The 24,531-nt window shown below is 34.5% G+C and overlaps 1 protein-coding gene across 1 annotated transcript; it reads left to right on the top strand.

Moving 5' to 3' along the window:
- The first annotated feature begins 4,096 nt into the window (after positions 1-4,096).
- On the top strand, positions 4,097-6,949 carry LOC123894336. The gene is made up of 3 exons (XM_045944303.1): positions 4,097-5,071; positions 5,147-5,348; positions 5,385-6,949. The coding sequence occupies exons 1-3, from the start codon at positions 4,097-4,099 to the stop codon at positions 6,947-6,949; spliced, it is 2,742 nt and encodes a 913-aa protein (XP_045800259.1).
- Positions 6,950-24,531: the final 17,582 nt, after the last annotated feature.

Below are 24,531 nucleotides of genomic sequence, written 5' to 3'. Positions count from 1 at the left end.
TACAGGTGATCAAAACAATGCAGATGAGGATGAAGATTATGAAACTGCTACAGATGAGGATGAAGCCTCTGATAGCAGTGATGCTGAATGATTGTGTAATCTGTTTAATGTTTTACTGTACTTTGTTATTTGGTTTGTGGGTTGTTTTGTGCCCTGAATTTTAGCACCTTCTGAGTGCATGGTCTGTACTTTGTTTAAATTCTGCACTTTGGATACTTTACTTTCCTGTTTTGGCACATTTTGTGGCTAAAAAGGGGGAGTAGCATTTTGCTTTGTTTGTTTCTGCTACATGTTGTTGTGTCTTTTGTTATGACATGTTTTTAAGTAGCAGTAAGCAAGTATTCAGGGGGAGTAAAAATTTTACCCTGAGATGATGCACAAGCTGATGAAGTCAGGGGGAGTTTGCTACTGAATGGATGCTGCCCTGATTGGACGAACATGTGCTAGAAGATGTGCTCCCATATGTCACAACACCTTTGATGACATATGACATATGATATATGTTTTGCTCTGATACCACGTTTTATTTTGCTCGAGGCTAATTGATGATAACTCCGCTGCTGCTGCCTCTGATGCATATATTTTCGCCTATGTGAAATTTTGTTTAAATGATGCTCTAACATTCCTTCTTTTGTGTGACCATGGTGATTTGAAGGATTGCGCTCTTTATATCTCTCAAAGGTAATGGCCTGAAATTGTTTTAGCCAAAAATTGCCAAAGGGGGAGATTGTTGGATATTTGAATTGGCTTAATTTTGCTAAAACAAATATACTAACAAGATGTTGGAAAACATGTTACAACATCATATTTATTCAAGGAAATCTCGCGCATTTATGAGAGCATCTGCTATTTATGGAAATCCACTTAAAGAGCACGCTCAATGGAGATTTGATCTGATCAGGAGCTTTAAGGATAAGATAAGACTTAATGGTACAACGGTATGATCACAATTATCCTATAAAGTCCTTAAACACTTTTGGAAAGTTTCTATACACTCTTGATGAAGATCAAAAGAAAATCAGATCACCTTTTATGAGCTACAAGGAGCGTCCTATCAGTAATGAAGAAAGAGGAGCGTGCTAGATCATTATATATACGAAGACCAAGCTCAAGACTAAGCATCTCATTGAAAAAATATTAGTTCACATATTGAGTCTTTGTTGAGTCTTTTATTGTTTGATTGTAATTCTTGCTTGTGGATTCTATAACACGAGTTAAGAAGTAAGTTTATTACTTTAAGGTTACTCCTAAGCTTTGAAGTACGGAGTTTACCGTGTGTGATTCACTTGAAGCTTTTAAGCAAAAGTGAAGTGTTGTCTTGGCAAGTTGTCGCCACATCATTCCTAACATTGTATAATCAACACAGGTTGTGTTGTGTGAGTGGAAGTGAGATGGGATCTCATGTCTAGGAGTTCCTAGGCAGAAGTTGCATGAGTAGTGTCGAGGTTATAAGGCGTAAACCAAGGGTTTGCTGGAGGTCTTAGTTTAAGGCGTAAATCCTAGGGTTTGCTGGAGGTCTTAGTAACTAGAGCTATTAGTGGATTTCCTTCCTGGATTGGTATCCCCCAGAGTAGGCAGTTGGCTGAACTGGGTTAACAATTACTTGTGTCATTTATTTATTTTCTGTCAGTTTTTATATGTGATCAGTGTATTTATAATGCACTTTCTTCTATCTTATGATACGAAATTTATATGATTTCTCCACTTATTTCTAGCGTTTTCAATGAGTTTCCTAAGTTTAGGATAGTTTTGCTTTTATTTTGTTTTCACACTTATTTCATAAATAAACAGCAGTTTGACCTCTTCTCACTCTGCAGGCCATAACTGGAGCTACGAGTATCGGATTGAGGCTTGCGAGCATGCGTTGGAAAGCTAAGACAAAGAGATACAACTTTGATGTTGGAGCGAAATTCAAATTCCGAAGTTTACGTCGTGCCACGATGGGTTATATCGTACCACGATGAGAATGGAAAAAATCTGCACAGAATCTGCAATTCTTGAGGACCAAGCAGCCATCCCATCACGCCACGATCAATCCAACGCACCACGATGCTGCTTAGAAATTAAGTCGAAAAAGCCTATAAATAGAGCCTTAGTCTCTCATATTTTATTCATTCCAGTTTTTGAGAAACTCTTGTAGCCTCTAGTATTCTATGGCTTGCTAAACCACTAGGGTTGATCTGCTGTAAGGGGATTTCTCCAAGACCTTGAGGTTATTTATATTATTCAGTCTTATTTAATTCTTTTCAATTATGTTCTTGTTCTTGTTTGCTTAATTCAAGTTTCATATACATGATTGTTAGTTTTGATTGATTTCTATTTCTTAAGGTAATCGTGTTTAACTTAGCTTATTCGTTAATTCACGTGTTCTTAACCGTTTGCTTAATTCGGTATACCGTTTGCTTAATTCGGTATCTAACAAAAGGAATATAATTCATATAGAATCGAATACGCTTGTTAATCGTTTCTATAATCAAAAGAGAATTAAATCCGCTTAGGGACTGATAATATAACGATCGATGATAAGTCTGAAATCTCCGAGCAGTAGATTAATCTGTTTCTCACAACTGTTTCTAAATCAACTTACTTCCTTCGTTTCTAATCATTGAAACCAAACCTAAACCCCTTTTTTTTACAATTCTTACTTGATTATAATATTGATAAACTGATTTTAAGAGTCCTTGTGAGACGACCAAGGTTAACTTACCTTGTACTACATTTTACAAAATTCAATTATTTTTGACCGCATACGACAGCGATCAAATTGGCGCCGTTGCCGGGGAATTCTGATTTCACGCAAAAAAATAGAAAAGAAAGGCTGCTACATTCTCATGGAGAACTAGCAACCCTAGGTTGATCCATTGGTATACGGGAACATCGTTCATGACTTCTTGAGGTTCAATTCTTAATAGTAATTCAGTTTATTTATTTATTGTCTTCTCTTATCAATTCATGCTCTTTCTTTATTTATGAAACTCGAATATAGTGATGCTTAATCTCTATTTTGAGTTATATATTGTGAGACTTTTCGGATTGATTCATCGCTTGTATGACTAGTTCGAATAGGAATTGATATAGGTTTTTTCGCGCTTAGCAAAAAAGGGTTGGTCGAAATCTGTCATGATACAAACCGTGTTCTAAGTGACGCTTGTTCACTACTCATGGTTAGTTGAACACATTCTTTGCTTAATCGAATGAATTCGTATAAACTGTTTATCGCTTGTATAATCGGTCTTATAAACCAACCAAGGCATGAATATATAAACAATATTTTATGTGAACCGAGGATAGAATCATAACGAAGTTTGCCTAAAACCAATGGATTGATCGTCTTTTTTTATCAATTGAATTTCAAATACTCTTTCAATCTAAAAACCAAAACCCCATCTAATTGTGTTATTCATTGTTCTTATTTTTACTAATTATTAAATTAGAGATCCTTGTGAGACGACCAAGGTTAACTCCCTTGTACTATATTTTATAAAACTTATTTTTGATCGCGAAACGACAGCGATCAAATTGGCGCCGTTGCCGGGGACTCTTTGTCGATTTCAATCAATATTATTTTCGTAAATTAATATTTTTGTGTTTTGGTCGTGTGTTCTTGCATTCTTGTACCTACGGGAATTCTGGCTAGGAAAGGCTTGGTACTTAAGCGATCCTCGATCCACCTCCCTTACCTGGGAACCCCTGTAGTTGCTATTTGCTGGACAATTTGACCCTTACACACACACAAAAAAAAAAATCAAATTTTCAAAAAAAATCTAAAAAAATAAAAAAGGCAGTTTCTGAAATTTGTTTCCGAATTAATTCCCCATTGTGCTGCCTCATCGAAAAACATAAATAAATCAGAATCTCCTATTTTTAGAAAAAATAGGAGACGCCACCTCAAAAATCTCAAATTCATTGTTTTTCTATTTTATTTTAATTTATTACTATTTTCGTAATTTCAAAAAAATCCAAAAAAATTTGAAAAATCTTTATTTGATTTTATTAGATTTTTAGTCATATTTTTATATTTTTCTAATCTCGTCTCGATCGAATTTCCATTTTCGGTTGAATTTCTTCTTCTGATTCTAATTTAAACAATTACACCATGGCTGACCAAAAGACTTTAAGGGAGCTTGCAGCACCTGACATTAATTATAATTCACTTTGTATTGAATACCCTAATGTTGCTGTGGCTTTCGAATTAAAGTCGGGCCTAATACACCTGTTGCCCAAGTTTAGCGGTCTTTCCGGTGAAGACCCCCATAGGCATCTGAAGGAATTTCAGGTCGTGTGCTCTACACCCTTGAGACCTGAAGGAATCACCGAAGACCATATCAAGCTAAGAGCCTTCCCTTTCTCACTCCAAGGAGCTGCGAAGGACTGGTTATACTACCTTCAGCCAAACACTGTTGCAAGCTGGACTGATCTTAAAAAGCTTTTCCTAGAGAAATACTTCCCTGCTTCTAGGGCCGCATCCATAAGAAAGGATATATGCGGCATCAGACAATGTGACAGCGAGTCACTTTCTGAATACTGGGAACGATTCAAACAATTAGTGTCCAGCTGCCCCCAACATCAGATCTCTGAGCAGCTACTTATCCAGTACTTCTACGAAGGACTATTACCCATGGATAGGAATATCTTAGATGCTGCTAGTGGCGGAGCCCTTGTCGATAAGACACCCGCTGCAGCGAAGGCTCTCATTGAGAACATGTCTCTCAACTCCCAACAATTCACCACTAGAAGCAATTCTGTGGTTTTGACAAAAGGAGTGAATGAAATTCAAGCCTCCCCTCCCAACAAGGCTATAGAAATCAGACTTGACGAGCTTACCTCTCTAGTGAAGCAGTTGGCATTAGGAAAGACCCGGACTGTAGGAAGAGTGTGTGGCATTTGCACCTCCCCTGAGCACCCGACAGATATATGTCCCATCCTACAAGATGAATCCATAACTGAGTTGCCTCAAGCATACGCAGCAAATGTGTACAATCAAGGCAACAACCAAAATAGATACAATGCTCCTGACCTTTCCACTAATAGATATCATCCCAACTGGAGAAACCATCCAAACTTGCAGTATGGGAATCCACCCGCACAACAACAGTTACAGTCACCCCTTCCCCAACCTGCTCAAAACATGCCACCACCAGCAGTGGCTACTTCTGGATCTTCACTAGAAGACATAGTCAAGCAATTGGCCGCGCAAATACAGACAACAAATGCATCCATGAACGATCTGAAAACACAGGTCGGACAACTAGTGACTACTATGAACCAAATGCAAACTCAGAGCTCCAGGAACCTCCCTGACCAAACCGTACCTAACCCAAATGTTAGTGCAATCACTCTTAGGTCTGGCAAGGAAGTCGACGCAGCAGTAGAAGCAAGTGTAGATAACAGTGGAGAAAAAAATGATAAAAATAATAAAAATAAGTCAACTCCTACACCTGCACCCACACCTACCCCTGAACTTGATGAAGATGAGGAGCAGTCCATACCACTTCCCTTCCCTCAAAGAGCTGTCAAAAGCAAAAGGGAGCATCAGTTCGACATGGATAGGGAGATCTTGGATGTTTTTAAGAAAGTTGAAGTAAACATCCCTCTCCTTGAGGCTATCAAACAAATCCCGAAATATGCCAAACTCCTCAAGGAGATGTGCACAAACAAGAGGAAACTAAAAGGGAACTCGAGAGTTAATATGAGTAGGAATGTCTCTGCAATCATACATCAGACAGACTTGCCCGAGAAATGTGAAGATCTTGGAGTCTTTACTGTCCCTTGTACCATAGGCACTACCGAATTCGGAAGTTGCATGTTGGACTTAGGCTCCTCCATAAATGTTATGCCTACATCTATATATAACTCTCTTTCCCTTGGTCCCTTGCAGCCTACAGGTCTTGTCATTCAGCTTGCAAATAGAAGCATCACCCGCCCTAAGGGTATTATCGAGGATGTGCTTGTTAAAGTTAATGATCTAATCTTTCCTGCAGATTTCTACATCCTCGACATGGAAAGAGAAACAAGTTCCAGTAAAGGAACCCTCATTCTAGGAAGGCCATTCATGAGGACCGCTAGAGCTAAAATTGATGCTTATGCAGGGACACTTTCAATGGCGTTTGGGAATCGTGTTATCCGCTTCAACTTATTTGATGCTATGAAACACCCGCATGAAGAACACTCTGTCTTTGCATTAGATCTATTTGATGGGTTGATAGATAATGAGTGCGCTGATGAGTTTATTAATGGTTTTCCATCTATTGTTGGTTTTGATGACACTTTCACTGGTCAGGACAGCACTAATATTGAAATTTGTTCTGTGTATGCTAAAATTAATGACAATCATGTTGCTACTAATAGCACTGACACTATTAGCACATACACTGGCACTTCTAACACAATCACTGTTGCAAACATTGACATTCTTGGTGGCTCCTCCACGATACCACAAGAGTCCAAAGTTCAATCTGATCTAGATGAATTATATGCTGCTCTTGGAATAGATCAATCTGATGAAATTTTTTCTTGTGAATGTGGTATTTGTAATGTTTGTCTTGAGATCAATGCAGCTATTTTAGGTGAAGACATTTTGATGCTGACAACCACTTGTGCAGAAATTCAAACAAATCCAATAACTCTTAAAGTTGACACCAAAAATGTGGATTTTAGTCGGAAGCAACTATTGCCTATAGTAGAAAAATTGTTGGTGGAGCCTCTGATTAAGCCACGCGACAAGCAGTTGTTCTTCACAATCTATGCATCTCTCCCACCTATTTTATCTGACTCACAAGCTCAATTTGGCTTCTCTGTTTTCCACGTTTTTGTTATTGCAGGTCCATCATATTTTGTACTATTATACAAGTTCACGTGGTATTTGCTTTTTCTTGTTTCATGTGTTCGTAGTGCAGAAAGGCCTCCACCAAAACCGCCAGACATGGACTTTCCAGCTGCTACAGCTTAGCTCCTCGGGTGTGCTCCTTCCTTTTCTCACTTTATGCTTATTGTTATACATTGCGGACAATGTCTGTTTTAAGTGTGGGGGGAACATTTATTTATTTTATTTTTCTGTCAATTAAAAAAATATAACAATAATAAAATAAAAATAAATTTAGCATGCATGCAATTGTTATGAGTAGTTACATGTTTTAAGACTAGAGCAATATAGCTGTAGGATTGGTGAAATTTTTGGAAATTCTTGTTTTCATGCTTGATATGATGATCTTTGCACCTTAATGCACAATTGCTGAAAAACATGCAAACTTAGTAGTGGCTTGATAAATCTTTAAAATACACAGTCATTATCCTAAGTTGTCTGAGTATAGAATATGATAAAGAGGTATGATTAGGACTAAGTTTGAGGGAAAGCTGGATTACTTGATTGTAGGATCATGGCTAGATTAAATGATGGGATACTACACAATAAAAAAAAAATTAATTATAGAATACGTTCCTGTGCCCGAAACTGGAGGAACAATAATGAATATGTTGAGTTCCTGTGCCCGAAACTGGAGGAACAAATGCTGTGTAGGGTGCTCTATTCGGAGTAACAGGTTGGACTCATTACAAGTGAGATCCCGTCAGGTGAAAAGGTAGAGTAGCACCTAAAGCATAACTAAAATGAACTTAAGTAGTATCCTTGCGTATAAAAATCAAAAAGCCTGTGAGAACAAGAAAAGCGTAGCTTCCCCTCAAGCTGAAATCCGAACTCAAACTCTGAGTTGTAGGAAAGAAAAGACAGCTTAGTATCCTGACTGTGTAGTTTTCAAGAAGGATCATGTCATGACTCTGGTTGACAGTAATAGGCAGTACACACACACGCTTGATTATCATTGACGGTTGATATACGGGAGTTATGCCAATCTTTGAAAAACAATCCATAGTTTGAACTTGAATCTTAGAATGTGTTGATTGCTTGTGACGTTGTATCATGACTTATTATCTATCCAAAAAGAAAAAAAAAAAAAAAAAGGGAATGAAATAAAAAAAAATTTGCCTTTAAGCTTGAGTTTTGCTCAGGAGAGCAAAAGAATAAGTGTGGGGGTATTTGATCAGTGTATTTATAATGCACTTTCTTCTATCTTATGATACGAAATTTATATGATTTCTCCACTTATTTCTAGCGTTTTCAATGAGTTTCCTAAGTTTAGGATAGTTTTGCTTTTATTTTGTTTTCACACTTATTTCATAAATAAACAGCAGTTTGACCTCTTCTCACTCTGCAGGCCATAACTGGAGCTACGAGTATCGGATTGAGGCTTGCGAGCATGCGTTGGAAAGCTAAGACAAAGAGATACAACTTTGATGTTGGAGCGAAATTCAAATTCCGAAGTTTACGTCGTGCCACGATGGGTTATATCGTACCACGATGAGAATGGAAAAAATCTGCACAGAATCTGCAATTCTTGAGGACCAAGCAGCCATCCCATCACGCCACGATCAATCCAACGCACCACGATGCTGCTTAGAAATTAAGTCGAAAAAGCCTATAAATAGAGCCTTAGTCTCTCATATTTTATTCATTCCAGTTTTTGAGAAACTCTTGTAGCCTCTAGTATTCTATGGCTTGCTAAACCACTAGGGTTGATCTGCTGTAAGGGGATTTCTCCAAGACCTTGAGGTTATTTATATTATTCAGTCTTATTTAATTCTTTTCAATTATGTTCTTGTTCTTGTTTGCTTAATTCAAGTTTCATATACATGATTGTTAGTTTTGATTGATTTCTATTTCTTAAGGTAATCGTGTTTAACTTAGCTTATTCGTTAATTCACGTGTTCTTAACCGTTTGCTTAATTCGGTATACCGTTTGCTTAATTCGGTATCTAACAAAAGGAATATAATTCATATAGAATCGAATACGCTTGTTAATCGTTTCTATAATCAAAAGAGAATTAAATCCGCTTAGGGACTGATAATATAACGATCGATGATAAGTCTGAAATCTCCGAGCAGTAGATTAATCTGTTTCTCACAACTGTTTCTAAATCAACTTACTTCCTTCGTTTCTAATCATTGAAACCAAACCTAAACCCCTTTTTTTTACAATTCTTACTTGATTATAATATTGATAAACTGATTTTAAGAGTCCTTGTGAGACGACCAAGGTTAACTTACCTTGTACTACATTTTACAAAATTCAATTATTTTTGACCGCATACGACAGCGATCAATATGTTATATAAGATGTGCCAACAATAGAAACAACGTTAATCATAAAGTAGTTGTTGGGACATCTTAGGCAACATCATTCTAGTGATACCAGAATTTCACTTTTCATAACATACAATGTAGCATTCTCATGGCGGGTCAATCCAATATAAATATTACTCCTAATATTTATATCTATGTGAAGACTTGATATCTCATATCCATGACTCGTGAGATGAAGTCATCGGTCTACTCACATAACAGTCTCTATGTTTTACTGTTATCCCACATCACAGTAAAACTTGACTATGGATACTTTAAGAATAGTGTCATTATGTTTAATGGAGTCTCACTATTAAGTCACACTTAATGTTCTATTAATTAGACTAGCTATTCTAGGGACTTTATTAGCTTGAAACAAACATAATAAAGAAATGCCTTATTATATATATTAAATATATAAATCAAAGTCATCATACAAAAGACGATTCTATCAAAATAGATTGGTTTTTAGGGCTTACTCCAACAATCTCCCACTAGCACTAAAGCCAATCAGATATTAACTCAACATCTATTGGACTAGCGTCATCATCAAGCATCTTCTATGCAAGATTTTCTATTAGTGGATAAGAAACTCTTTCTTATGTTGGTACCCATTACATCTTCCAATTTACACTTTTGATCTTCTATAAAAAAATCAAGTGTCAAAACTTGTATTTGAATCGTTGGTGTGATCTGGTTTTCCGTTGCTTGCAAGATTAAACCATTACCATCTTTAATGAGGTCAAGGGAATCTGCAACGTAAGGAAAACAATTTTCTGCCTCATCTTATGAGACAAACGATTCAAATCATATATTTGACCTTTGTAATAGATATATCAATCTTCTGAAGCTTGTAAGCTTACAGATTTGACATCCGAGCATAAAGTTTATTCCAGACTACAATCTGGGTATACTGTTCTTCAGTTTTGGACAATCAATATCATTGTAACTCATTTACAATGATCATTTCCAGAACCGATCAAGAAGTCATCCTTAGTGATTTTAATATATCCATGGATATTCTTGATGGTGATCTAATGACAATCACTAGAAATAATTGGTACATGTTGTTTATGCTAATAGCATATAGTACATCTGGTCTAGTACATATCATGATATACATGATCAATCCAATTGCCAAAGTATTTGGATACTTATCATGCATCCCTTTCTCATCCAATGAGGTTGGATATTGTCTTTGAGACAAAATACATCATGTGATGTATGCAATAACTTCAATAATTTAAGCACATGAGGTGTCTTTACACTTCATCAAATTTGTACATAGGCTAAGGTTGATATATGTCAACAATCTATCTCTATAGATCTTGATTCCTAACTTTTAGGAAGTCTCACCTAAGTATTTCATCAAGAAACAATTACCTAATCATGTCTTACATGTGTAGCGTATGAAAATTGTCTTGATGATCAGTACGTCATCCACATACAATACCAGATTAATTTAAATACTCCCACTGACTTTCTTGTGTGCACAAGATTTCCTTTATTAATCTTTGTTTTCATAAAACTTGATCAATAAAATTGATAATTCAACTTTGAGAAATTTGAACAAATTCACAAATGAATTTTGTAATTTATATACTTTTCTAGCATGCTTTAGATTAATAAAAACCCTATCCATATGTCAAATACATATGTAATGTCATTCCAATTAAGGAATAGAACCTCGTTATCTATCCGCCAGAAGTGTTATGGTGAGGCCATGTCCTTCAACTTTTGATAGGACATATTAGACTCATCTAGTTCTTGTGCTACTCGAACCGGTAGTCCAACAACAACCTTGTGGAATTGATTCGTGTTCCAATTTTGAAAGGACATGTGTTTTGTGTTACTTGAATTTACTCAAGTTTTATGTCACTCCCACTGTCTCTTTTAGAGACATATTTCTTCTAAAGAAATATTTCAGTTCATGTAATAAAACAACTTTTATCCTAGAGAGTGTCGTAAAATTAGTATCCCTTAGGTACTTCCACAAATACACATTCATTCAATTTGGGATTAAGTTTATCTAATAAACCTTACAATCTCAAACTATCATAAAGTCAAATAAGGTACTCTTACCTCCATATCGAATATGGTGTCTTTATGATTTGATTTATTGGAACTTGTTGTGGGTAAAGAATAACTGTAATTAAAATAATTTTTCAAAAAGAGTCGTAAGAGATATAAATGAACTATCTTATATGTAAACATGTCAAACATGATGTAATATAAATAGTTATTATTATACTTCTTATTTAAGCATTTACCATCACGACATGTTCGTATGGTCTAAATACTTTTCAAAATTTCCTTTACTTCATTCATTCATGAATTCTTTGAACAAATTCAAAGAATCATAGTTTGTGTCAAATACACATATTCACATCTATTAAACTTATTAGCAATGTAAATGAAGTAAGAGAAATGAAACAAGTAGTCCTTTTCTTGTCAATACAAGGTTTAGGCTCAATGCTTCTATTATTAAATGAAACTTAATAACAATTATTTGGTTCCATGTTAAACTCAACTTATACGATCAATGAAACTATTTCATTCTAAACGTAAGTTGACTTTATCTATAGTCAAATTTTTACTTCTTTAAAACAATTTCATATTTCAACAAATATGAAATTTGCATCTAGTATCATATACCTTAGATGTAAAAGTAAATAATTTAACTGTCTATAACAAGATGTATGAAGAAGTCTTACTTCTTTCTCCCATTTTGACTCTTTCAAAACTATTAGTAGTTTTTCTCGTATTTGAGAACAATTCTCAATATATGTACCAATTCAGAAACTCTTTTCCGAACCTTATGTCCTTCGTAGGGACCTTTAGTGAAATATAAACTATATGCCAAATATATCTAATTATGAAGATAAGAATATTTGTATCATGATTAAAACATATTTAACTAGGTCTTTAATTAAATATGCTTCCACTATTTTACTCAAAACAAATGACCCTCGACATTTGATTCGGAAAATCTCGTTGAAAATTTTCTAGTGGGAATGAGATCCATATTTCACTTTGTTTTAAGTCAGCGTTGGGCTGATTACACAAAACGTAGTTATTTAGGTAGGAAACTGTTTCCAATTGTATCTCATACAACTCTCATATCCTTTCCGTTGGGTGAATAACACTTATTTTAATCCATCATATGGAATAACCCAACATTTGCTTCTAAAGTCATATAATCATATTATATCTTTCTTTAGTTAAGTTAAACCCAATAAATAGCAATCGGATAAACTGGTTATCTCACCGCAACTTATCAATATTGACAATGCACTTTACGTTGGCAAAACCTACATTAATCGATATTGATCTTGAAGGGTGCTATTCTTTGGAAAGCATAAAACTTAATATAGACACATCTTACTAGTATAGAAAATGCACCTTGCGTTGGCAAGACCTACATCTTCAATATTAGTCTTTATGAGTAATTGAAGGATTTTTAATTAAATTTGATCTCACCGACATGTGTATCTTATACACGCGTTTCACTTTACATGACATTCATGTAAATGTGCGTTTAATAATTATATAAAACATACATGGCAAATATAATTAAAACATACATCTCATGCATCACATACATAAAATAAAATAGACTAGGTAGTATGGTTATGACCTCCTAACGCACAAGAATTAAATAAACTACTTTATTACAATTCTTTGACCCTCGAGCAAACTTCTCAAGCTTCTCCATCGGTATCATCATTTGGCGTTGTCTCTTTTGAACTCGAGCAATTACATTATTTAAGTAACTAAATAAATAAATAAATAAAATGCACGACACGCAGGCCGTATTTTAAAATAAACCACGACACGCAGGCCGTATAAATTAACGCACCAAATATCTAAGGTCATAACCATATACCATATATTTAATAAATAAATAAATAAGTAATAATAACATCTTATTATTACTATTATTATTAAATTAATATTACATTGTTATGCCAATAACAACGTATCTTAACAAACTAGCGCAAAAAAGAAAAAATTATTCTTTCTGTTTTATTGGCATAACAAACTAATATTATTTCAAAATAATATCGCATCACATGGATATATATCAAATAAAAGTAAAACTGATTCAAATCTTTTAATCTACAATCAAATCTTTTGATTCATAAAAAAAAAATTATGCTAAATTTATGCTAAACTTTTAAATCAAATCTTTAACAATTAATCAAAACACTTTTGAATTAATTTAAATCAGAATCAAACCTTTTGATTCATCATCGCTTTAAAAGTACCAAATCAATTTTATTTGATTCAAATCTTTAAATTCTAAATTAAATATTTTGAATCAAATCTTTAATGATTCTATAATCATCAAATATGGTAATTTAATTAATCAAAAACTCCTTTTGAATAAACTTTAAATAATTCAAATAATTAATTTTAAAAACAGAATCAAACATTTTGATTCATAATCGCTTTGAAAAACCCAATTAATTAAATTTGATTCAAATCTTGTAATTCTAAATCAAATATTTTAAATCAAATCTTTGACAATTCTCTAATTATCAAATATGGTAATTTATTTATTCAAAACCCTTTTGAATAATATATTTGCAAAAATTGATAATATTATCTTTTAAAACAATTTCAAAAGATATTTCTAAAATTTTGAAACAATTTCAAAATTAAATATATTTGTCAAAATCACTTTGAGTTACCATCTAATTTATGCATCAACATTTGATACGTTTTGCAAACCCTAATTATAATGGCACAACACATGCGCCGTTATGAATCCTAATTGCAATAACATGATCATACCAAATCAAGTACTCTGATTTTTATTCTATATGATGATCGAATATTTTAAAACTTCACCAGATTCGGTTCCGAAGCACTTCACCAGATACGGTTCCGAAGTACTTCACCAGATACGGTTCCGAAGTTTCAAATATCAATTATCAAATAAACAAATATCATCTGACTTAATTATTTTATGATAAAAACCAGTATATCACATATACTGTTGGATATTTGTGTGTTGGCCTCATTTTGCTAAAACAAATATACAAGCAAGATGTTGGACCAAATGTTTCAACATGTTGGGTACAAAAGATGTTGGACCAAATGTTTAAACATGTTTGGGTACGACAGTCAGATTGTCCAAATCTCGCGCATTTATTACACGTATCTGCTATATATGGAAATCCACTCTACAAACGTGTATATCAAGATTTGATCTGATCAAGACGTTATCAGTGAAGATATGTTCTTATCAAGACTTAATGGAATGATTCAACACATTATTTATTTCCTAAAGAGGATAAACCATTTTAGGAAAGCTTTTATTAAGGTCTGATTTGCTTAGCTGGACGTGACTCAAAGACCAGCTGTGTTCTGAAGGTTATCTTGGAAGATTAGGAGCGTGCTAGCTCTGTCTATATAAAGAAGACTCAAGGCCAAGATTTTATTGAACCGAAACCATTGTTTATCAAAGATGTAGTCTTTAGGGTTTCGTGTCTTTAAGCCACTCTCTAGGAGAGTTGGTGTAAGTGAACCACTCGGGTTGTGAGATGGTCACTATGTCCTCACTCAGAAACCTTTAGGTAATGAGTAGAGTATTGTAATATCTCCGAAGCTTTTAAGCAAGGAGATAGTGTTTGTGAGCCTCTCACGTATTGATTTAATACTTGAGTAGGACTGTGTTTTATTGAGTTGTAATGTTTTAAGGTTACTCCTAAGCTTTGAAGTACGGAGTTAACTGTGTGTGATTTACTCGAAGCTTTTAAGCAAGAGTAAAATATGTCACGGTGATTGTCGCCACATTTTATTCAACATTATATGAACAACACAGGTTGTGTTGGCTGTGTGGAAGTGAGATGGGATCTCATGTCTAGGAGTTCCTAGGCAGAAGTTGCATGAGTAGTGTCGAGGTCATAAGGCGTAAACCTAGGATTTGCTGGAGGTCTTAGTGTAAGACGTAAACCGAGGGTTTGCTGGAGGTCTTAGTGTAAGACGTAAATTCAAAGGGTTTGCTGGAGGTCTTAGTGACTAGATCTATTAGTGGATTTCCTTCCTGGATTGGTATCCCCCAGAGTAGGCAGGTTGGCTGAACTGGGTTAACAATTTCCTGTGCAGTTTATTTACTCGTTGATTTTATTATGTTTCGTAAGATGTTCCAACATTAAGTATGACATTCTCTTTAAATTGAATGTTGGAACATCTGATAAAACATTATTTCTCAGTATCCGTTTTAATGTTATATGTCTTGCCGTGTTATTCATGTCAGACCAGATGTCTCGACTTTCTATACAACATCTGGTTCTGCTATACCAGAATTTCAATTGGTATCAGAGCAGGCATCCTGTTCTGTTTTTTGGATGAGATCTTAGGGAAGATACTTTCTGGTTATGGGCAAGTAAGGAATACTGAAAATTTGTTTGAACTTGGAGAAGTTCACATTGATTGAATGGTCCCTAGAAGTGGAGGATGGACTATTCATGATAGGGTGTGTATTAGACCTATCTTTTGTTGTTCAGGCGTGTAGATCTTGTGATGAGTTGCTGTATGGTTTGATTTATTTTCAAACGTGTGTTATTGTAGTGTGCCTGAAGTTTGTTGAGGAGTTTTGTGGTTTGAATTCCGCTGCATATATATCTGATGGAAAACTCCTGGTGGTTTTGTTTGTTGAGGATGCACCACTTTGTTCTATGATGTAAGCCCTGGTGTGGTGATGCTCGAGGAGAGTTTTTTTTTAATTAACTTGTTAGAGATGCCAAAGATACTTGGGGGTGATCTTAAGTCCACTCATAAAGGCACTCATGTATGAGTTTGTTGAAAAGGGATCTAAAGGAAGTTATGAGCAATTTATTTTTGCTTCCAAAAGCTAACCTCCATTAGCTTTGATAAAGGATTTCTTGGTGTGTTTCGTTAGAAGGGAACTGATGTCTTACTAGATGTTGGAACATCTGACGGAACATCTGACGAGCAGATTCTGCAGAATTTTGTTGGATGACAGTAGGGCATGACAGATGCTTGGGTGCTAAACAAGTGTGTGTTGGTTACATATGTTTGGAACCTTCTCCTGACCTGGAAGAGGAGGCATCTGTGTCTGAGATGGTTTCTACACTAGAAACATGTCTTAGATAAGTTTGTTGGGACACGATCAACATATGGTTGACCTCTTGGGTTAGTTCATGTCTGATCCAAGTAAGTGGTAGTTGAAGTTGTGTGCAGTGTTGATGTGTTATCTGATGTTTTAACCATGCATGTTATATTCGTGTGATAATATCTAGTTGTATGAATGCATGATTAAGTAAGGAGGATTTATTATTGTTGGGACCAAAGGATTATGGTTCTCTGGTATTTTTGGTGAAGTTAATTCTTTACCTTGTGCATTAAAGATATCTCTTGAATTAAGATTGACGAAGTTTCTACTTCCCTTCAAGATGAGTGTTTGTGTTGAAGTGAAATGAAGTATATGTTGCATCCCTCTCTCCATTGTCTGGTGTACGTTAATCAAGGGAAATTCATCTGATGTGGTTAATACTTCCACTAAGGTCACAAGTGAGTTTGTTGATGAATCTCTCAAAGGATCTGTCTCTGAAAATGATGTTGTGTCGAATGTTGGCACATCTTTGGCACCTAAGACTGATGTTGTGCTAAGTACTGTCACATCTGTGATACCTGATATTGTGTTGGATCAAAATGTTCCAGATACCTGTTAGAGGGAATCTCCTCTATAGGTTCAGAAGAATGACATCAAACATCTCAAAGTAAGACAAGAGAGTTATGGACTACTATGGTATCTCCAGACCATAGTTCAGGATGGAAACCGATTGGATTGAGATTGATGTCAGAATTAATGTTGAAACATCTTCTGCAACATCTGCTTCTTCAGCCAAGGAAGCTGGTTCTACTCAGGGTGGAGTACAAGGTCAAGCAACTGACCTAATATGGAATGATTTTTTTTGTAAGAATAACTGTCATGAGTGGATGTTATCTGTTGGTGCCATATATGTGCAGAAGAATGATGTCAGATCTAATGTCCTACCTTGTGTGAGAAGGTAATCCTATCTGACAAATGATAAATACTTTAATGAGAGCTAAGTATCTGTATATCCTTTGTTGAAGTTATGCATAAAACTGGTATATTTGTCTGAAGAGCTGTGCAATTATGTAGTCTGAACTTTATTGTTCGGAGAGTATATTTCTCTTCATGGTATTCAGGTGTTTTGAAAAACCTGGATGATCTGCATTGATGGTACTCTATTGGAAGCTTCTTGAAGGATGTCTATGCACAATGAATCCTTTTGAATGATGATTTATGAACCAATGTAATTGGGTTCCAAAATCAGAAGCTGATGTCCCAAATGATGTTGTAACATCATATTTACTGATGGCTGTTCTGTGGAAGGTGCTTGACACTTTGCATGGGAGTGCTCAAGCTGTGTGGTCAGAAGACGTGTTTCTGACTATGTGAATCAGAATGTGGAGGTTCTGATCTTGTTTTAATAGTATGCTCTAGCAATGCATGACTATTTATTCCACTAGTATCAACAACTACTAGTGAATGTAAGGCCAGAAGAATATTGTCAAATACTGAGGTTTGATAATTGTCTTTGGTTTTCTTCTGTTGCAAGTCACTCTAGAAAAAGGGTTGATAATCAGGATCTTAGTCAAGCTTTTAAGCAAACTAAGATGTTTTGGAGTTTGTGAGTGACTTTACACCTTGTATGCATGACATCCTGCCTATTCAAAAGGTCATGATACATAGTGTGGTTCTGCTAGGACATTGTTCAGAAGTGTCCTTGTTAAGTGAAGAGGTCAGAATGCTTGGATGTATTCTCAAGAAGTGAGAGTATCTGACTCATAATCGACTCTACTGAGGGAGTTGGTGTTGCCCTTCAACATGAAAGCATGAAGTCTTTCACATATTTTCATTAAGTGCTCGAGTTTTCGTCTTCAGCTGGTGCCCTGATTATCTATGACAAGTAGAGTCTTGTGTTTATCTGTGGATTGCATTGGTACATATAGAGTGATGTACAAGATTGTGGAGATCTTATGCCTCATATGAGAATATGATGTCAGCCAACATGTTGTGACATTGCGAAATTATTAACAAGGCATGGTAGATTCTAGTCATGTAAAACTGAATAATTTTATCTGTTATCCACATATCTCTCGAGTGGTTAAATGGTTGAGTCTGGGAGAATTTATTTTTCTCTACAGATTTTTTGGAAGGACTTTCCAAGAGTCTTCATTATTGAGAGATGTTACAAATGTGATATTCAGATGTCTTGGTATGTGTCACTAAGTCTAAGTGAAAGGAGAACACTTCGAATCAAGTGGGAGACAGTATGTTTGAAGATGTGTTGATCAATGCAAGTAAAAGAAGACAATGTCTGACTGAATGTTAGAACATTATTCGAGACATGTTTCCTGTAATATCAACAAGGAAATGAAATGGACAGTGTGATCAACCACGTGTCAGAAGGGAATGCATAAAAGGTCTGTGAATACTTTGAATCCATCTGAATCTATTCTATTTTGCTTGGTCAACAAAATGTGCATCATCTAGGAAACCTATTTCTAAATCCATTATCCAGGTTAATCTTATCTCTCAAAAGATCCTAGAAAAGTTTATCTTTGTTTGTTGATGATGTTAATGAACCTACCAAACTCGTTTTGATAACCTCATTAATTCAGTTGTCACCTCTAATGTTGAATCAAATGTTGTTACCTCTGTCAAATGTTTTTGTCAGTTTAAATGTTGTGGGTAGTGTTGAAACATCTGAGAGATCTGCCTCTGAAATTGTAATTCTAGATAAACCAAGATCTCTTAAAACCATAGGCCAGTCTAGTATGAATGTTGTGGTTGTTGATGACATTTTTTTTGAAATTTTTCATGTGTCATATTTCAAAGTTGTTGATTCTGTCACTTTGTTATCCCCCACTAAAGTAGTGGTTGTGTCCCCCAAAGAAACCTAACCTGAGTCTGATGTCACATCAGATGTTGAAACATCTTGGACCAACCTGTTCGTGGTGTTGAAACTTGTTCTACAATTCCCCAAACTGATGCTAATATGGTTCTGAGAGTCTTAAACCTGATGGTGGTTTGGAGCATTGAAGTTTAGACTGTGGTGAAAGAAACTGATCTTGATGATCTTCCACGTGACCAAGTTATTGCTCAAAGTATGACTGAAAAAAGAACTAGTCATGCTATGATTGTTTGTGTGGATGTGCATTCTGTTGAGAAGTACTATACGTGTTCAGATGTGTTGTGATCAGATGCGATAATGCTCAGATATGTGATACTTAAATGTGATTATGTGACAGTTTCAGATCTGCTTCTGAAACCTCTAGCTTTATGCTCTCATGAGATATGTTATGCTATGATGTCACCCATGTTGTCTACACATCCTGATCTGATTTTTGAGAATTTATTTTTCTCTGATGTGTGAGAATTTATTTTCTTCAGTATATGGGAGTTTATTTCTCCCTTTGTACTTTAAAGAAAAAGAAGCTATGAGAAGTATTACTAGTTCCTGACATTATTATCTCTGCTGGTGTGTATGTTGCTGATTCCACAAACACAATTGTAGATGGTAATGTTCTTGCTGCTGCATCTCAAACTGTAACAACCCAATATTTTATACACATATTATTAGTGATTTTTTTTGATTTATTATTTGACCACTTATTTTATTATAAAGAATTTAACGAAAATTATAATTTAGCCTATATCATGTGACTAATTATAACTAGTATTATATCTAATATATCAATTATTAGTTTAGTTGGTCAATTTAACTAAGGTAAAAGAATAATTGAATCAGTCTTACTTTGCACTATCACATCCCACAAGATTAGCATGACAGTTGGCCAATGATGCTCTATGATTTCATTACCGTAAAATGGCTAATTAGAAGCAATGAATATCCTTTATTTCTCCCACCATGAAACCTATTGTATTTTCTTATGATAGTCTTCTGCTTGCCAAATTACTGTAGCACATCATCTTCCTTTCAATCTCATTAAATACCCATAATAGCCAATGAATGTCCATAACCATTTTCCTTCTATGGCCATAAATTTGTATTGATTCCATTCCATTCTCGGTGAATGAGTTTAACAGCTTGATTGCTGTCATTACCTCAATTAATGATTAATTATATGCAAAGAATTCTTCTTTATTACTTCTTTTGGTCCGATGAAAAATCAGTTCATTCTACACCTCAATATATAGGACTACCCTTCCTTTCACAACTCGGTACACGCCTGACAACATCATAAAACCAACCTAGCCTCCACAAACAAAGTCTTACACCCTTGCTATTACTTGTACTCTCCTCTAGTATTCAAGTAATAATCAAGCTATGTTCTTGGCCTTATTCTCCCCTAAATCAATCGTGGCATATGGTTCTCAGTTGGATTGTCAAAACGGACTCTAGAACGAGAGATGCGGTAGCTGCGAATTTAGACTAGTGTATGCTTGGAAGGAAAGCGCCTAAGGTAAGGGCTTTTTCCCCATACATTCATGCTACATAGGGATTTGTTGTGGAATGATAGTAAAGCCTTTGTCGCTTAAAATGAACCCAAAGGAATAGACTTATAAAAATAAACGATAATAATAAATAGATAATACTTGTTATGTGCAATAAATATGTCATGTTATTATGCTTGGATTCAATTATGATCAAAATACTCTTTGTGTTGTTCTACATATATGTTTTGGACTTAAGTTTTGTGTTGGTTTCTTTATTGTATTATTTACATATAAATTCACCATGTGATATAAGAATAGTATGCTGTGCAAGTTCGTGTGATGATTATGCTTGGAAGACTTCTTTTATTGCTCATTGGTATAAATAAGGGAAATATAAATAAAAGTGTAGGGAGGAATAGTTATGTGACAGGTTAGGTTGGTCTTGTTAAGGAAGTGGTGTTTCATGCATCATATAGGATGTGTATACCCTAGTCTATAAAGGTAGCCTGTGTGGCTGGTTCACTTTTAGCCTGTGTGGCTTGAGCTTGTGTGGCTGGTTCACTTTTAGCTTGTGTGGCTTAAGCCTTTGTGGCTTGGTTTACTTTTAGCCTGTGTGGCTTGTTTATTTTTAGCCTGTGTGGCTTGAGCCTGTGTGGCTGGTTTTTCTCATTGGTATGAGACTTATTATCCGGATCATTAGTATCTCATATAGGGTGGTCGATGTTGCATTGCATTCCATATAGAAAGGGGGAAAAAAATAGTAGTAGATGATTATCCCGATTATAGAAGACCAATGTAAAAAGGAAGAGAATAAAAGAACCAAAGGAATGAACCTTACATAAATAGATATATTATTTAATGTAATTGAAAAGAAAAAGAAAAGAAAATAAATAAATAAAGCTAGACATACAACGAATTAGACTGTTCTATTCTATGGATACATTAGTGAACTATAATGTTAGATACTTAATATATTTAATTTTATGTATGTATAAGGTATGCTTTGTCAGTATAGTATATATTGTGAAAGAGTGCACTACTAAATACTAATACTTGTTTTGTGACATGCTGAATATTATGTGTATTGTTATGTCATTATCCTATGTTTCAGTGTGTACGATTATGTGTGGAAATCTATTTTCTTTCTTGTTTTCGTGTAAATAAAAGGTGTAGCTGGTCCATAATAAAATTGTGATCGTTGCTTCTCCCGGTTCATTTGATTTGCTATGCAATTTGCAATGTGTTATCATGCTACTTTATTTACTCCTGCCGTGTAACAATGGTATGCTACCTATGTTTGTATATGTGACTCTTATCACCAAAAAGTTTTTATAATAAACTAATAATTATATTTTCGATAAGGTGAAGTGTTTTGTTATTATTTTATAACATTTTCTTGTGGTGAGTATGATTCAATATGGACCAGGAAATTGACCCTTACAACCAACATTTTAGGTACTCAAGGAGAAAGCTTTGATTGAATGTGATGTGATGCTTGAAGCGCGTACGAACGGGGGAAAAATTGGGTTTTGTAAATTGAGAATTTTATGTAAATAGTTCTTTGTTGTATTTTCTTCCGCTGGAAATTTTAAACTATTACTCATTTTGATTAAGTTTATATTTTAAGTGAATTTCAATTCAGATTTTATTATACTATTTCATTTGATAAAAAAAAAAAAAAAAGTGGCACGTTTTCTAACTAAATAAGATTTTTTACAAATATCTTGGATAAAAATCCGGGATGTTACATTTGGTATCAGAGCAATAATCCTCGGACAAATATTTTTGGGGTGGGAACGATGTTTTATTTTTATGACGCATGCTTTGATTGTTTTGTGACCTATGTTCGACTTTGTTAAAATTGATGTTTCTTAGTGTGATTTGTTTGAGATAATTGTGTGATTTCTTTTGTTTAAAGGAATGATTGTTAGAAACTATATTTTCGTTTATGTGAACTTCGTATTGAATGAATTTTAAACCTTTTACTTAGAAAAGAAGCACTATTTTTGCGAACCGTTTCAACTTTTTAGAAGGAAAAAAAAAATATTTATTATTGTTACTGTTCTACCCTCTTATTTTGTAGGTGCTTCATTTTTATTTTTATTCTATTAAAACAAAATTCTATATTCATACAATGATGTTTTTAATTCTTATGAGAATAGTTCAATTTGGATGACGTATTTATTTGACATCAGAGTGCGCAGCGGAACGATATTCTACTCTATTCTTAAACGTTCTTATATTATTGATATTTATTTAAAGAAGTATATTATATAAGTAGCTTTTGAAAATTATACTTCAAATCTTTTTCTATTGTCTAGTTTCGGGGACGAAACTAATTTTTGGTGGGTAGAATGTAAGACCCGAGAAATTTATTTTAATATATAGATAGCAATTTTATTTGTGTCAAAATATTTTAACTTCATGGTTTATAACAAGTGGTTTTATTATTTTGATTTTATGAGAGAAATTTACTTGATCTTTTTACTTTCTAGTTTCGAGGACGAAACTCTTTTAAGGGGGTGATAATGTAACAACCCAATATTTTATACACATATTATTAGTGATTTTTTTTGATTTATTATTTGACCACTTATTTTATTATAAAGAATTTAACGAAAATTATAATTTAGCCTATATCATGTGACTAATTATAACTAGTATTATATCTAATATATCAATTATTAGTTTAGTTGGTCAATTTAACTAAGGTAAAAGAATAATTGAATCAGTCTTACTTTGCACTATCACATCCCACAAGATTAGCATGACAGTTGGCCAATGATGCTCTATGATTTCATTACCGTAAAATGGCTAATTAGAAGCAATGAATATCCTTTATTTCTCCCACCATGAAACCTATTGTATTTTCTTATGATAGTCTTCTGCTTGCCAAATTACTGTAGCACATCATCTTCCTTTCAATCTCATTAAATACCCATAATAGCCAATGAATGTCCATAACCATTTTCCTTCTATGGCCATAAATTTGTATTGATTCCATTCCATTCTCGGTGAATGAGTTTAACAGCTTGATTGCTGTCATTACCTCAATTAATGATTAATTATATGCAAAGAATTCTTCTTTATTACTTCTTTTGGTCCGATGAAAAATCAGTTCATTCTACACCTCAATATATAGGACTACCCTTCCTTTCACAACTCGGTACACGCCTGACAACATCATAAAACCAACCTAGCCTCCACAAACAAAGTCTTACACCCTTGCTATTACTTGTACTCTCCTCTAGTATTCAAGTAATAATCAAGCTATGTTCTTGGCCTTATTCTCCCCTAAATCAATCGTGGCATATGGTTCTCAGTTGGATTGTCAAAACGGACTCTAGAACGAGAGATGCGGTAGCTGCGAATTTAGACTAGTGTATGCTTGGAAGGAAAGCGCCTAAGGTAAGGGCTTTTTCCCCATACATTCATGCTACATAGGGATTTGTTGTGGAATGATAGTAAAGCCTTTGTCGCTTAAAATGAACCCAAAGGAATAGACTTATAAAAATAAACGATAATAATAAATAGATAATACTTGTTATGTGCAATAAATATGTCGTGTTATTATGCTTGGATTCAATTATGATCAAAATACTCTTTGTGTTGTTCTACATATATGTTTTGGACTTAAGTTTTGTGTTGGTTTCTTTATTGTATTATTTACATATAAATTCACCATGTGATATAAGAATAGTATGCTGTGCAAGTTCGTGTGATGATTATGCTTGGAAGACTTCTTTTATTGCTCATTGGTATAAATAAGGGAAATATAAATAAAAGTGTAGGGAGGAATAGTTATGTGACAGGTTAGGTTGGTCTTGTTAAGGAAGTGGTGTTTCATGCATCATATAGGATGTGTATACCCTAGTCTATAAAGGTAGCCTGT

The sequence above is a fragment of the Trifolium pratense genome, linkage group LG7 (assembly GCF_020283565.1).
Source record: "Trifolium pratense cultivar HEN17-A07 linkage group LG7, ARS_RC_1.1, whole genome shotgun sequence".
Taxonomy (NCBI): Eukaryota; Viridiplantae; Streptophyta; class Magnoliopsida; order Fabales; family Fabaceae; genus Trifolium; species Trifolium pratense.
The sequence above is the reverse complement of the archived record's forward strand: the minus strand, read 5'-3'. Positions and strand labels throughout refer to the sequence as shown.